At 34.6% G+C, this 16,722-nt stretch overlaps 3 protein-coding genes across 3 annotated transcripts; 1 reads left to right on the forward strand and 2 right to left on the reverse strand.

The window, feature by feature from the left end:
* Positions 1-5,827: 5,827 nt before the first annotated feature.
* Positions 5,828-9,286, forward strand: LOC18049182 (putative G3BP-like protein). The gene is made up of 9 exons (XM_024187794.1): positions 5,828-5,868; positions 5,981-6,118; positions 6,436-6,721; positions 6,808-7,034; positions 7,239-7,410; positions 7,532-7,653; positions 7,736-7,795; positions 8,489-8,549; positions 8,632-9,286. The coding sequence occupies exons 1-9, from the start codon at positions 5,830-5,832 to the stop codon at positions 8,910-8,912; spliced, it is 1,386 nt and encodes a 461-aa protein (XP_024043562.1). The 5' UTR covers positions 5,828-5,829; the 3' UTR covers positions 8,913-9,286.
* Positions 9,287-9,718: 432 nt separating this feature from the next.
* LOC18049183 (galacturonosyltransferase 8) lies at positions 9,719-12,149 on the reverse strand. The gene is given in 4 exon segments (XM_006443491.2): positions 9,719-10,148; positions 10,443-10,579; positions 10,582-11,689; positions 11,848-12,149. Coding segments are annotated over 4 exon segments (1,683 nt in total). The 5' UTR covers positions 12,010-12,149; the 3' UTR covers positions 9,719-9,872.
* A 2,685-nt stretch (positions 12,150-14,834) lies between these two features.
* Positions 14,835-16,318, reverse strand: LOC18049184. The gene has a single exon (XM_006443492.2). The coding sequence runs from the start codon at positions 16,128-16,130 to the stop codon at positions 14,835-14,837; it is 1,296 nt and encodes a 431-aa protein (XP_006443555.1). The 5' UTR covers positions 16,131-16,318.
* Positions 16,319-16,722: the final 404 nt, after the last annotated feature.

The following is a 16,722-nucleotide window of genomic DNA, read 5'->3' on the forward strand; positions in this document are numbered from 1 at the left end:
TCATTTCCACCACAATTCCAACCACCCATTTACAAAATTAATTCTACATATAATTAAAATCCACCTCCTCGTGGGATCGACACTCGTCACCATTGATCTATACTACAATAGATTCGTGCGCTTGCGAGTTCATTAAAATTTGCACAACATGTAACAGCCGCTACCCACTCTCTATGTCCCCATATTTCTAGCCATGCATCCCAAGGCCATGTCTCCCACTCATGCTTATTATTAGGGCCCAACTTTGGAGCATGGGTTCATCAAGGGTTGTAAGTGGTTCATTGGTGTTGATGGGCCCTTATAGTGGAGTATTATTGTCAGAAGTTATGAAATAATGTTTTTCCTTATCGTTGTTGGCATCATTAAGAAACAGAGAACATAAGGAGAGGTGGTTCTTGAGCATTTTGATGATGTGGCTTGGTATTGAAAACAACAGCCTTGTTACATTCATGACAACTACACAAAAAGGCATATTTGCGAGCTTAATGGAATTCTGGTCTGAGTCGACTACTAGGTAATTGTAGCAAGTACTATGTTAGGCATGCATTGCCAATGTGAAAGGCAAATGACTTGAACTAATGTTTAGAACATTGTTTTGGTTAGTAATAAGAACAACATATGAAGATGATTTCAATTATTACATGAAAAATATTAAAGAGGAAAAAAAATAAGCATACAAATATTGACAAAAATTGATAAGACATATAGGCCAAGTAAGTTTTTAACAGTCTTCCTAAGTTTGATTATGTGACTAATAATACGACAGAGTTATGAAATGGTTGATTGAAATTGATTGAAAGAGTTTAGGCGTAGCCTTTTAATACTTACTTTGATAGAGTACATTAGAGTGAAAGTGATGAGGAGCTTGCAAAAGATATTAAAGAAGGCAATGACATGGAATGGAAAACTTCCTCTAAACATCAAGAAGAAATTGAATGTGAATAGGTAAGAAGGAAGAACACGCAAGGTGTTGAGGCTGATGATTATGATCTTCAGGTTTTAGATGATGAGACATATGAAAAATTTATGGTTGTTTTGAAAAGAAAGATTCATGATTATGGGGCCTACCAAATTAATGAGGATCCGTTGCAAACGTGTCATACAACATATTGTAATGTGGCATGAATGATCTTTTGATTATATAGATCCACATCTCACAGTTCGGGCATATATTGACATTTACTCTGAATCAATGAAGCCTTTGCCTAATAAAACAATATGGCCTATTGTTGAAGACTCGGAGACTGAACCACCAAATTGCTAGTTCAAGATGTAGACTCAAAAAATGACAAGAAATAAATAACCCAATGAGTTCACTAGGAAAAGAAAGAAAAATACAACTGTCAGTGCTAACTGTAACATCTTGGGGCATAGTAAAATGTCAAATCCTTTAAGCTTATCTCAAATAATAATTTACTTGTGTTAACTTTATTTTTAAATTTAAAAGTAATATCTTTGAACATATGTAATTTTGAGTACTTGTCATTTGGTTTTGTATGAGGGAGTAGTGAATGAAACTCAATCTCAAACTCAATCACAACCACAAACCTCAAGTAGTTACACACTCAAACTATGATTGTTATGACTATTCATATACTAATTTAGTGCAGCTCTTGTTGATATGGGACCAACAACCTATAAATAGTAGAATCGTTATATGAGGGTGAGTGATTGACATTAAAAAATGTATATTTAATAAGTCTAAATTGTCAGTTTTTCACTTACAATGTTGATTAATGCACTCATTATTCTTAAATTATCTTAATGCTTCCCTAATAAATTTTTATGTTAAAATTAATTTACAATATGTTAATTTTTGTATTGTAAATATTTCAAAAATAAAGAGGGAATTCGAACGGAAAGTTGGAACAAAAAAAATAAAATTGCTGGAGCCATTTAGAATGTATTATTAAAGAGATGTAATTAATAAAAATAAAAAATAAAGAAAGTAAGAAAACATGCTCATGATGGTTAGGTGGTCATTTTGCCACTTGACCATCACACTTCTCTATGTAAATATATATTAAAAAATAAAATAATAAATAATAAAAAAATAAAAAAATATGTTCATTGCTTATAATATTAGGTACTTGGTCCTATATTTATCACACTAATAGTTAGTTAAGAATTAAATGACATATAACTAACTGACAAAATAAATGTTAAGTACGAATATGAGAGAGTTGTGATAACCATAATTTGGAATATGAGACTGGATCCCGTAACTTTAGCATATTTTTACATTGATTCATATTAATTTCTTTTTCCGTATTTAATTTTCTTTGTTTAATAAATTGACTACTAGATTTTAAATTTCCTATGGATCGACCAGGACTTTTCGAGTTATATTATAAAAAACACTTTTATACTTAGGAATAATAACATTTTTGAATTGTGTCAGTGAGAGAAGACAAAGGCTCATGAAGGTAGGTGAATGCAAATGGTTGACATTGAATCAATTAGCCTTAACATCATTCGTGTTCTTAACAACTCGAAGGTATTAAGATCAGTAGCTTAAAGTTTTTATGGTTATAATCAATTTTAAATGCTTTGTTAGTACGACAATTAAAGGCTATCTGCTATTTTTTATATTATTGGGATTGTGATGGGTGTTAATGGGACAATGCATTTAAGATTCTTTTCAGTTTTTTTTTTAATTTGAATTATTTTTTTAATGGGAATTCACATTTGGATTTTTTTTTGCTTATTTTATTTTACACTTGTTATGACAATAATTTATTTCATATATTTCAATGGTAAGTTATGTTCTTAAAGAGTAGCATCACATTTTTCAAATTTTTAATCATAAAAAAATATCCTAGATACTATAACTTTTATCAATTGATTGGTGAGATAATACAATTAATTCACTTGAATCTTGTAAAAAATTACTAATCATTTTATTAATGTCACATCATTTGAGATAAAATAGAATGTCTATCATTACTTGTTCTTAAATTAAATCAAACCTCTTTTGACATTTTGTGGGGTATTTTATAACAAAAATATTGGAAGTTAAGTTAATGAATTAATATGTAGATGAAAAAGGAAAAAGAAAATTAAATCAATTTAATTTGATGAGAATAAAATGAATTTGGCTTCATTTTGCTTATATATATATATATAATAACAACAACAATTTGGTAATTAACCTGATTTTTAAAGGTTAAATTTGTCAAAAATTTTAAGATTATTAAAGCACATTCACATATTTGAAATCAGCGTTTTCATATATTTATTAATAAATTCACATGGCAATTCATTAGTCTATGTAGCAAACCATTTAAAACTAATTTTCATATATTGTAGCTCATAACATCATGGGGGTAACACTAAATTTAAAATTTATATTAAATTTAGGAGAAAAACTTTGGGTAGAGTTATTTGAACCCACCAATTTTGTCTCCATACCTTTTTCTTAATTACGAATTTTATTATCTAAATAAATTTTAATAAATTATTTAATTAACTCTTTCTTCTCTTTCTCATTTCAATTTCACAAATTCTCTTTAATTCATTTAGATATATTCTTTTATTTGAAAATAATTAATATCACAACCTAAAGAAATAAAATTTGTTTTTTAAAATTAAACATTAAGAAATTTTATCAGCCCCGAAAGCTATTAAGTATCAAGAAATTAATTTTTATTAAACAAAAAAATTAATAAATATCAAGAAAAAAAATTCTTATATATAGAAAACATGATATAGATAATGACCTATTAAGAAAGATAAAAAAAAATTAAAAGAGAGTGAAATAAAACATTTAGTTTATAGAATGCGAGAGTAAAGAAAAAATATATAATTGCAATATAGACAGAGAACAATATTAGAGAAGGATAATTTTGATATATTTAAAATTTATTTTTAATAATAAATTTATTTTTTAAAATGAATAATAAAAATTTTTAATGGGTTTAAATAACCCCACCTGAAAACTTAGACAAAAAAGAGTGTTAGTGTACATCTTTGAGAATAGAGAGATCTACGTGATTATTTCGATTAATTTTTGGCGTGTTAGGGCATCTTCAATGTAGCACTAAACCTAACACCAAATCAGCTTTTACACTATTTTTGGTGTAAAATGCTTCTCTAATGTAATACCAAAATCAACACTAAAATGGTTTAATGAATAGTATTGCACCAAATATGGTGCAACACTATTCATTACACCATATTTGGTGCTAGGAAAAAAAAGTCTCAAATATCTTTATTACTTTATCTTATTTACTTATATGTCCTATTTTATATAATATTTTAAGTTATTATTATTATTATTTTTGTTATTTTTTAATTTCATTTTTTAATTTTTGAATATTATACTAATATTTTAAATAAAAATATTCAACAAAAAAATTAATAATAAAAATAAAAAGCCAATAACATTAATTACTAGATTACATATTACAAAATTAAAAAAGCTACTACTACTAGCATAAATTAGAACAATTATTTAGTAATGTGGGAGATCATTATTAGATCCTCCAATATCATCAAAATATTGGCCAATATTATTGGAAGTATTTTGAGATGTTTGGCCTTGCTGAGATCTTCTCTGCAAAATCTTAATTTGTTCATTTTGAAAATATTGACGTAAGCTTGGATCACTTATCGAATTTAAATCTTTAAGTAAAATACTAGATTTCAAGAATTTCTTGCTTGACACAAACAAATCAAGGATAAAGAGGCTCACATTGCACTCCGAAATGCACTAATTGATCATTTATGGGATGAATTTAGTAATTCGAATAACTAGAGTATTATTGTTATTGTATTGTATTTTTCTATATTATTGTTGTTATTTATTGTTATTGTATTTTTCTATATTAATGTAATGTTTAATTTTCATAATGTACTAATTTAGTTAATTAAATGCAAGTTTAATAATTTTCTATATTTTTTTGTTAATCGATATAAAATTACTTATTACTTAATTATCTATATTAATAGTAATTTTTTTTTTGTGTCAATTGAATTAATTCTTGAGAATTAAAGGAATAAAAAGAACAATATTCTTTTTGGTGTAAATGAATTGGAGATGAAATAGTAATTTAGTGTGAAAAAATTATATTTTTAGTGTTGGTGTTACACCAAAATGGTGTTATGCATTGGAGATGGACTTAGAGGTTTTTCAACTTTAAAATGTTAAAATAATTAAATAAACATGTGTTCTTTAATTAAAAAAGTTCGGGATAGCATTCCTTTTTAAATAATTGAGTCAAAAGTGAAGTAGAGGCTGTACAGAATAATATAAACGGCGCCGTGGCACAAAAAGCTCCCTTCGTATTCACGCTAAGATTAAAACCCTCTCCCGTCTTCCCCGTACGCGCACACTCTCCGACTCCCTCATTCTCGCGCCCCTTCAAGATCTAGACGCCAACAACAAACCCTAAAACTCACACTCAACGGGGGTGAGCGAGTGAGAGAGAGAGATATATATATACATATTGCATCAACACAACTGCAACAAAATAAAAGAAACGAAATTACTATTCTCTCCTCACTTTCTCCGATCCGAATCTTCAGCTCAGGTGCCTTCATCTCTTCTTCACTCATTTCCTCAATATACTTATATACATCTCGCCCTTTTTTTTCCTTTATATTTTGTTGAAAGAATTTTGTTACGTTTTTTGCTGAGAAAATGAGGTTATACGCAGAAAAAAAAAAGTTGGCCATTTTGATAGATCCTATAAGTCTCTGCTTGTTTCCCTCGAAAGTTGTTGAAATTTTTCTTTTATTTTCTTCTAATTTAGTGCTGTTGTTGATTTTTTTTAAGCTTTCACCGCTCATCCAGGTGTGTTCTCTCCAACTTTCTTTTTATTGGTAGTGATGGCAACACCGCTGCACCAAGCTCCAACTGCTGATATTGTATGAAACCTTTTTTTCTTTGTTTTTTTTTCGTTGATCTTTTTTCTGTTTCGATTTGGGCTTTACATCTTTGATTGGGGTTTGAGGAATTTCTTGGTTTAAATTTTTGTAGGTTGGTAATGCATTTGTTCATCAGTACTACCTTATATTGCACCAATCGCCCCAGCTCGTTCACCGATTTTATCAGGATATTAGTAAACTTGGTCGCCCTGAAGAAAATGGGGCTATGAGTATTACCACAACTATGCAAGTGAGCGTCTCTTTCTCTCTTTTCATTGGTTTTACATGTATGTGTATGTGGTGTGCATTTGTGTGTTTATATCTATTGTTTCTTCTCTTAGCGACGCCTACGGTATAGCTAGTTTGTGGTAACACAATGTTTCAAAATAATGGAATGATTTTGTTTAAATAGAGGGCTAGGTGAACTGATTAGGAAATTTATTGTACCATTTGCGGCTGAGAATCTCTTATGAAGTAGCATATGCATGAGTTGAGTGTGGAATTAGTTTGCACTTCTGATTAGGAGAGTTGTTGATTTTCTCATTTCTGGTTGACACTTGGGCGCAGGCTATCAATGACAAGATACTTGCACTTCATTACGGAGAGTTCAGTGCTGAGATCACCACTGTAGATGCACAAGAATCATACAATGGGGGTGTCATTGTTCTCGTGACTGGTTATTTGACTGGAAAGGACAGTGTGAGGCGGAAATTTTCGCAGAGTTTCTTCCTGGCACCTCAAGACAAAGGCTACTTTGTCTTGAATGATGTCTTTAGGTATGTAGATGATGCCTACCATGTCGGGAGCCAGGCTACCACGAATGATGTTGAAGCCCCTATTACTCCTGACCAAGGTAATTAAAAAAATCCAGAATATTTTCTAAATTAAAGCATTTTCTTTTCTCAAATTAGATGTTTAAGACGTTGTTTCTTTCTGCAGACCATTCTCCTGTGCAGGAGAACCATGTTTCTGATCAAACAGCTATTTCATCAGAGGAAGTCAGCGGGGAAGAAGTGGACAATCCCTCAGAGAATGGAGATGGTACTATCGAAGAAGAGGAAGCACCAGTACCTGAGGTCGTTGATGCAATTCCAGATGATACGCATGTGGCTGCCGAATCCGACTCTAAAGTGGAAGAAGTGCCAAAGAAGTCATATGCTTCGATTGTAAGTAGTTTAGTACACACTACCCTTCTTAACTTCTTACTGGACACTTGTGATTGTCTTGCTTCAGTTATTTCATTTTTTGTTATTTCTACATCTATGTGGTGGTTCAAGGTGAACGAGGGTGTTGGCAAAAATGGTTTCTCTTGCCGTATCTTATCACCTATCTAAATTTGTTGAATTACATACAAAACACTATTGTTACAGGTGAAGGTCATGAAGGACAGTGCTTTGCCTGTATCATCTCCTCCTCCAGCTTCTCTGAGGTCCATAATGAAGATCCAAGAGCAACCACCTGCTTCTGCAACATCTCCAGCCCCAGCATCTGAGAAACAAGTTACCAACTCAAATGCTACTGAAAATGGGAATAACCAAGAGGGTAGGGCTTGTTCGGTTCTTGTGCTTCAGTAATTTCTGATGATATCTTTACTTTGTGCGAAAGTAGGTGCTGGCATTGTTATGTTTGATCAATTCATGTTCATATGTTTGTTTATGAACAGCTGAGGGTCCATCTATTTACCTAAAAGGACTGCCTCCATCTGCTACTCATGCTCTACTTGAGAATGAGTTCAGGAAGTTTGGAACTATAAGGGCTGGTGGTATTCAAGTTAAAACCCAGAAGGTACATTCAAGTTCATTATCCATTGGAGTATTGCTAATTTTATTTGCGACAAATAATTATTCTTTCATATTTTGTGTGACAGGGATTTTGTTTTGGCTTCGTGGAATTTGAAGAGGAAAATGCTGTGCAAAGTGCAATTGAGGTATGCATAAGATTTTGCTGCCATGACCTTTTTTTTGTTTTTTCCCCCCCGGTGTCTTATTACGTCGACTTTTTGCATGTAATGTGTAAGAAACAAGAAGCATTTGTTAACTTACATGCAGATGGAGGCATGAAGTGAAATTTGAGGTTATTTCTGTCATGTGATTAATGCTTCTGTTACATGTTGAGAGACTTTGTGGGGATGCACTATCTTTGTTAATTTGCATGCACTCATTCGTTTATTCTCTGGGATTGTATTTGTTGTTGAGATCTTCGTTTATTTATTAATTTCAGTTTGTGATTTCTTTTCCTATACCACGTATATGCAAAATGTTAGACAAGAATGAGGTAATCGTTGATTGAAAGATGCATGAATATGTTGTAATCATACATGGTATTTTTCATCTCTTCATTTATGATGGTGGTACAATGTTGAATGTTTTTAAAGTTTCTTCTGAAGATGAGTTATATATTATCCTTATTTGACATGGTTTAAACAACCTTCAGTGCCAAATTTTTTTATGGCAAGGGAATACTGGTGCAATGGGGCTGCTTTGGCATCACTTTAGTTTGTAGCTAGATTCTCACCCTTTCTGATGAGGGGAAGTCCATTAAACATCCTTGCATTAGATTTTTTTTCCCCCAAATATATTTTAGCTTTTAATATATAGTGTTGTCTGTATTTATGTTTCAGGCTTCGCCTATTGTGATTAGTGGGCACCGTGTAGTTGTTGAACCAAAGAAATCTACTCGAGGCAAGTTGACTTTTATGCTTAGATTACTGGATTCATTTTTCTTGTTTTATAAGTTTTGAAAGTGGTTGCTTTCTATTGACAGGGGGCAATAGGGGACGATTTTCATCCAGAGCTGGTAATGGATACAGGAATGAGGGGACAAGAGGGCGTGGGAACTATGGGGGTGGCAGAGGTTACGGCCGGGGTGATTTTGGTAACAGGTCTGAGTTTGAAAATAGAGGTGGCATTAGGGGAGGATTTTCAAACCGTGGAGGTGATGGATATCAGAGGAATGACAATGGTGGTCGTGTAAACCGTGCTGGTAGGCTGGCTGTCAATGTGACGGCTAAAAATGTGGCACCACGTGTGTCTGCTCCTGCTTGAGGAAACCGTCCTTTTTTTTTTTGGGGGGGGGGGGGGGGGTTGATGGTGTTGGGGCATTGGAGAGGAGGATAATTTCTATTGTAGTTTAGTGATTTGACAAGTGATTTAATAGCATTTAGAGTTAAAGATCAGGATTCATTTTCCATTTGTGGATGAGCTTCTGAAGTTTCTTGAGGAATGACCTTGGCCCTTACCCACGTTTGCTGTAACTGAGTGGTCATGGGTATCTGGTCTACGAGTTTTTGTTTGGTATACTTGTGTCATATGTCTAGTCTGCTGGGGAGAGATATTTTGGAACCTTTATTTTAAACAATGGATGATTATCTATGTTTTTCGGACATGGTGAATGATATAACAGTTAGGTTTCTAATCTTGCTCAGCATTTTCTGAATAATGTCTCGTGGATGGATTGTGGTTTTTTCCTTGTGTGACAAGTATAAGGAAAATAGGAAATTGCATGTTCATTATCTAGCAGTTTTGACTCCGACGTGATTCAAGTTTACTTACGAAACTTTAATTTACTACCCGTATGAAATTACTAAGCATAAATTTTAGTTGTTGGTTGATAGCTGTGAAGCGGGAATAAGAATATAAGATACTGTGCATTTCAGCATCTGGGTGCAAATACGCAAGTAGCTGTTCAAAGTTGAGCGTTCTGGGAGCAAAACATTGACCAAGCATTATATATTGAGAAAAACAGAACACATGCAACCCCCATTAGTCTAAAGCAAAAATATCATCCTTCAGATTGACATATGCATAATAATAGTGAACATAAACAGTTTAAAACTTTTTGAAATTCAAAATTCATTGATGTTCTTGAATACTGTTACATTTGCCAAATCAATTTAATTGCAATCGGAGGACTTGTATAGACAAATTGAAATAAAATCCTAAAGTGAGATGATGACTTAATTATAACTTACTGCTTCACTATGACATTTTGCTAAGAAAATTAATTCAGGCACCAAAATTACATGCTTGAATGAAATCCAGATCGTAATCAACATACTTGGTCCAAAGCGGCTTGAATTGGTTCATGGCAATATCAAGCCAAGGTTTCATGTTCCCATTGAAGTGCACAACTGCAGCATTTTGTATCTCTTCCATACTAATACTTGGATTATATCCAAGTCCCAATACATGCCATGATTTGTCTAGTGGTTTTGTAGTCGAGTAAAATGTGATCAAACCTGGAGGAAGTGTTCCCAATTTCCACAATGTCCTATTCTCATTCTGTAACACAGAAGGCGTCACTAATTAGTAACAATCCAAATGTAAATTCACAATTGAAAAAACACAGAGAAATTTTACCCAAAAAGCTGTCATGAAGAATAAGTTAATGAACATGTAAACATATCAGATATGAAATGGACTGGCAGTTGTACCAGTCCCGGCCGATCTCATCAGACAACTAAAGGTTTAGGATTATACAGCAAGTGCAATCATAGCAAGTATTTAAAGCATAAATTGGCTTAAAACAATGATACTTAATCAATGAAAATGGTTAAATATTAAAATCAATCTTACCAAATTCTGCCAGTAATGATACTCTTCTGTGCACTTCTCCCTTCTCCAAGCATCCAAATCAAAGAAGTTCATCCCATAAGCCCATGCGCATGCCTTTGGATTAAATTTCGCCTTAATCAAAGGATGTGAGAAATTCAGTACTGCGCATATCTATGAAACGAACCAAAACAAGTCTCCACTGCCCCATTAACTTTCCCATCCATATCAATCTTCCACAACCCTGTTAGGTCCCTTTGTACCACAATATCATCATCCAAGAACAAAATCCTATGCAATTTTGGATACATCTCAGGCAAATAAAACCTCAAATGATTCAATATCGACAAGTATTTGGGATTCCTAAACTTCATATTAGTAGTATCTTTCGTAGCATTCTCAAGCTTGTTCTCGAAGTAAAACCTCTGCAAATTAGCAGATTCCAGCTGCCTCAACACCGGGACATAAGACGAATTCAAAAACTTATAATCCTCGACAGCCTTCACCTCTATATGCGCCCCATTATAATCCTTCAATTTAAACATAACCTGCATTGCCCCGAGATTCATTTTATCCGTCACAACATGAAACACATGTTTCCATGGCTCCTTTGAGTTCTTAACAGCTGAATTCACCACCACCGAAGCTGCAAGCACATTATCCGAAAAAATAGCATAATGATAAAGTTTGGGATCCTCAAATTCTGCAGGCGTTGGCTTCCCTTCATCGTTATATTTCTCCGGATGAGCAATCCGCTCTTCCATCAATCTCATAGCCAAACAATGCAAACTCTTAGGTATCGATTTTGCAGCAATCAAACTTGAAAAAGCTCCTTGCTTTTTCGCCTTAGTCAACTGTTCATTCACCGCAAAAATGGTGTCTTTTAACTTCTGAATCTTCAACTGATTATCAAAAGACTCTTTGGCCTCCGCAATTATCTGGCGAGTCAATTTGATTCTCTCTTTTACTTCCTTTTCGAATTGTCTCAATATTGATTCATCAATTGTGAGAGAATCGGACTCCATTAGAGCCCGATATGTAGGCTTAGTAATAAGATCCGTGTAATTTCTTGAGAGATCAGCGAAGATTCTAACCAGCTTCGAGTTCTCAAGCTTGAGCTTACGCGCGTAGGACGCGTAAGCCATCGCCAGAGCTCGGTGATCATCGGCTTGCTTTCTGATCTGGTCCAGCCGCGGCTTCAAAGGATCTGATTTCAGCGCCAAAACGGATCTCCGCATAGATCCGAGTCCATAGGTGCCCGAATTCAAACCCTAAATGAATCACAAAAACAAACATTCCGTCAAAAACTTAAAACCATTTCATCAGGACGCCCTTTTTTTTTTTTTTGGTTTTCTCACTAAACCAAAAAAAAATGACTAAAACAAATGAAAATTGTTAATGGCATTTCGTGGTTTGTAATTGTACTCACCGAGCTGTAAAGATCGCGAGAGTGAGAGTGAGAAGTGAAGAGCAGAGAGGAAGTGAAGAAGAGGAAGACGGCAAATGTAATGAAGGACGCGAGGAGTCTCATGATGAAAGTAAAACGTCCAGTTACCGGAGCTCCGGCGCGTGCGGTTCGATGAGTCGCCATTTTGAGTTTTGATTTTGATGAGACGAACAATGGACTGAGTGGAGGAGGGAGTGTGATTTTTTATTTCACTCTCCGAGTCATTCGATTCGATGGCTCGAACTTGGAGGGGAGGTGATAGATCCGCTGCTGCCCGCGCCAGTTATTTGGAATGTTGTGGGCCGTTTGATTTAGTATAGTAAATGAGTTGTACGGCTCACATTGCGTAAAGTCAACTCGTGTTGTGTCGGTGAGCTGGTGCCAGTTGGACAGTGGCGGCAACGCGGAATGAAGTGTGAACGTTTTGATGTTGTTAATAAATTTTTTAAAATAATTAATAATTAATTATTATTATTATTTTTCGCTTAAAATCATTTCTGGGATACTGAAATGAAATTAAAAAAAAAAAACCGTTTAAAAAAATTAATCATTCAAAAAAAAAATATCATATGAATATTAGAATATCACTTAAGAAAATTGTTATTACCATTATTATTTACATTGATGTCATGAATAAAGTTGAAATTCTTCTAAAAGATTTGCTTACTTTTAGTAATCTTTTGTGTTTAATTTATCATCATCATCATCGTCGTCGTCTACGTAAACTCAACTGTGAATCACAATGATGGAGAGGATGAAATTATAAGTGAAATCAATCTTTAAATGCTGAGAGTGAAAAAAATGTCCAACGTCAAAATCCCACTTAAATACTTATACTATAATTATCACTTGCTTATTTGAAATCGAAGTTCTCTTATTGGGGTCTGCTCGAAGTTGAATCATATTTTACCTAATACTATACTGAAAATTTTATTACTCTAGCGCCATTAAATTCAATATAGTCCAATAATATCAAATTCGAAAACGACAAGGTTGAATAGAAAGAATATAATAATATTAATTTAATACGTGCCTTCACTGCAGAGTTATTCTTAAATATAATTGTCTTTCTTTTTCTTTTTTATATTTTTTAATAAAAATGAATATAATTGTCTAAGGCAGACTTTATAACGCATTGAATAAGGACCATTATGTCCTAATCCTGAAATTATTATTGTCAAAGAGGTGCATCCATTGAAAAGCATGTCTCATCAATGAACTATACGTGTAAATCGTATGGTACTATGCCGGCCCAACTCAAAAAATGAAAAGCCATTGGTCCTAACCTATTCTATTTTCGAATTTTTTAATTGAAATTTGTTATACAAAGAATATTGCTGACTTTCAAAAATCTTTTAAAAGCATCTAATTTATTATTCGTATTTTTTCCGCATGGATATGGGTCCATTTGAAGTCATGCATATTCGATTTTCTCTTTTTCACGGTAGCGCTTGGTCCACTTGGGCTACAATTCCTACAACATGAGCTCAATTTGGGTTCATTCAGATTCTCGCGCGGATCCAATCAGCTCTTTTCCGTGGCACCAAAAGAGCACGATCTAGCACTATCTCACGCCTCTATTTGAAGCAAATTGAAAATGGCAGAAGAAACTTCTGTAGCAGGTACGAGTGAACGAAGGCAGAGGTGACTTTATAGGACACGAAAATTACCGACAAACGAGAGAGTGCCACGTGTATATGAATATATTTAATGGTTGATTGCGACAGTAATATCATCACGTAAGAGGCGAATGGAAGGATCATTGCTCCCAAACCCAAAGCACTAAAAGATTTTTCCCCAGCAAATAGGAAATGCTTATGACAAACAAGAGCATAAAAAACGGCGAATTTGTTGGGCTAGCTCGTCACCAGTTTTTTTTTTTTTTTAATTTTTAATACTGACCTAGATCAAACATATAATGGCACCATTCATATTTTTTCCCGACATCTGCTGGGACCCTAACCTGTTTGGTTTGTCGTTGGATTACATGTGATCGGTCGTCATCTGATTTGAACCTCAGGTTTCATGCTTGATTTCTTGTATAGTGTTTTTTAAACCTTGCTGATACCAGAGTTTACTCTAGTGGCATTTTTTTTGCATTGGCCGGGTAATAAACAGCAATGCAGCTTCCTGGAAACGCATTAGCAGTTTCCCAGTTTCTGCTCTCTTTGGCATTTTATTGTGGCCTTAAATCTGGTAACTAACAGTTGTTTTTATTTTTGTGTTCTTTCTCTTTCGCATTTACTTATGCAATCAAGAAACCAGGAAAACAGAGGAATTTTATTGAAACATTAAAATAGAATTATGAGATTCCTTCCTCTAGTAAGTAACATGCAGTTAGTTATATTAATTAATGCAGAGCTTGAATATTCAATTTGACGCAATCTTGCTAATTAGCTTACTTTCCTAGAGAACCGTGACTGAGTCTGAGTGTATCTACTCTGAAAGTTTAACAGACTCAACTCGAGAAGTAGAAGGTCCATTCAACAATCGGCTAAAAGCAATTATCCTTGTAAAAGCCCTGCATCGGATTCTCACACCAGGGAAAAAATATACCTGTCTATGGAGAAGTTGGGTTCATTTCCTATTATTTGACCTTTATTTTGCAAACAAATTAACACAAGCAGCATGTGGCATGTGAAATAACTTAAAGCCCTATATCCCGCTAACATATCAGTAGAATCAGATATTGTATATTTTACTGATCCAAATATAACATATTATTTTCCACGTAAAAAGGCATGTCTCCAAAGAGAACTTAATTGTGTACGAAACTCAATTGATGCACCATGGCACGCCTGTCCTATTTAGCCAGTATTTGAGTCTGCTGCTGAAATGGGCTACATTTGAAAATTAAAATAAAAGGAAAAAGGAAATTGCAAATTGCAAATATTTACTTCATATAATCCAATTTAAACATAAAAAAGGAAAAAAAAAAAGTGAAAAGAAAAACAAAAAACCTAAATATTTCAATGGTAAATCTTCTTGCCATGTTTGGTCACATTGTGCAGCCATCCAATCCCTTTGAAGGCCTTAGAAATCTTAACAAGATTAGGCCTTCCCATTCCCAAATTCATCTTCCCGGCTGAGAATTTCAAAGCCTGTAAGCAACAAAGCTGCCCGTCATCAATCTCCTCCTCGTCCTCCTCCTCATCGTCGTCGTATTTGCTCCTCCATTTCTTTCCCTTCTTTGTTTTGCTTTTAGCAAGCAACTGCTGACGCTGCTGCTGCTTAGTTGACTCATGGTCGGCCTCGTAAGTCTCCCAAAGCATATCCATACCTTCACAGCTTCCTTGATCAACGTTATTGTGCCTCTCCTCGAATAACTTGCATGCCAACGTCCTTCTCCATTCCTTTTCTTTCCTCATCGACCCAAAACTCCCAAGACTCGATCCAAAACTCGGCGAATGAGTAAACTCCCCACCATCATTCTCGTCACTCCATAGATGGTCACCACCACCAAGTAGTAGTACTCTCTGAGAATTCAATCTCACTTTATTCTCCAAAGCCTTGGATCCGCTACTCATAAACAAGTCGACTTTTGTTTCTTCAGCTTTATCATTATTATTATTATTATTATGCAACCCAACGCTTGATGGCTTGACTTCTTCTTTTTCACCCTTTTCGCACGACACATCGACAAAAACATCATGATCTTCCTCCTCCAAGAAGCCTCCTAAACTTTTTTCCTCCGCAATCAACTGACTACTACTTTGTTGGCGATCACTTTCGGCCTTCATAATCTCCGCCAGGGTAATAATCTCGACCAAACTCTCGCGACACAAGTGCTTGTCAACGGGCGCTGCTTCCGAATTTGATGACGACAACCCATTTGTTTCTTCTGAAACGCCTACTGAAATTTCTCCAACCTCTATAATACTAGAGGTATCAAACACGATCTTGTAGGCTTCAAGATCCTCCAAGTTCAGTGACTGTTCGTCTGTTGTTGAGTCGTCTGAATTAGAGCGCAACTTCTCCACCGCATTGCGGTATGCGGAGAGAAGGAAACTAACTTTGGAATTTTCGCATAGTTCGGTGTCGCGGACGAAGGTGGTGAGGAGAGCGAGAAGCAAGAGGGAAGTTGTGATGAAGAGAGGAGAAAGGAAAGAGAGGATCTTGATGATGTACGGTGAGAAGAAAATGAAGTAAGAGAAGTAAAGAGGGTGAGAGATGATGAAAGAACAAAAGAGCAACAAGTCAGAGAGGAGCAGGCTTGAGAATTTTGCTTTCTTGTTAGTGTTTTCTGGGAAGGAAAATTCAGACATTTTCTACGAAAGTGAGAGAATGGACGTGGATGGAGATGGAAAATGAGTTCGATTCTTGTTTTTTTGTTTATGCGAAATGGTGGGGGAAGAGAAAGGCGTGAGACTGGAAGCAAGAGCGGCGTGAATAAAGGAACGAGACTGGAGAGTACTTATCAGTGAGTGAGTGAGAGAGAGCGATCAAGTATTATTAACGAACAAATTGGCAACAAAAAGAAAGCACTTTTGGAAACTTTAATAACCACCATCTCTGCTTTCTTTTCCTGTTCATCATTTGTCATCATCACGGCTAATTGTGGTTAATTAATTGAGTAATTTCACATCGTCGCGTTATATTCTCATTGCAAATTAACTTGCAATACTCCCATAATACAGATAGAAAAATCAGCCAGGCTGTTCATTTGGATTTAACAGTTCTGCATGTTCACACCATCCATCCATCACCTGTGACGCATGCATAAATGAAATCCAATAAAATAGTATTTTCTTTTCTACGTATGGAAAATTCTTATGGGTCGTATAAAGACAAATTTGACCAACTTGAGTCAGGGATTGATCAAAGGGATCCAGCATTTTTTTTTTCTTTTTAATTTTA

Source organism: Citrus clementina, unplaced genomic scaffold (genome assembly GCF_000493195.1).
Source record: "Citrus clementina cultivar Clemenules unplaced genomic scaffold, Citrus_clementina_v1.0 scaffold_3, whole genome shotgun sequence".
In the NCBI taxonomy this organism is placed as follows: Eukaryota; Viridiplantae; Streptophyta; class Magnoliopsida; order Sapindales; family Rutaceae; genus Citrus; species Citrus x clementina.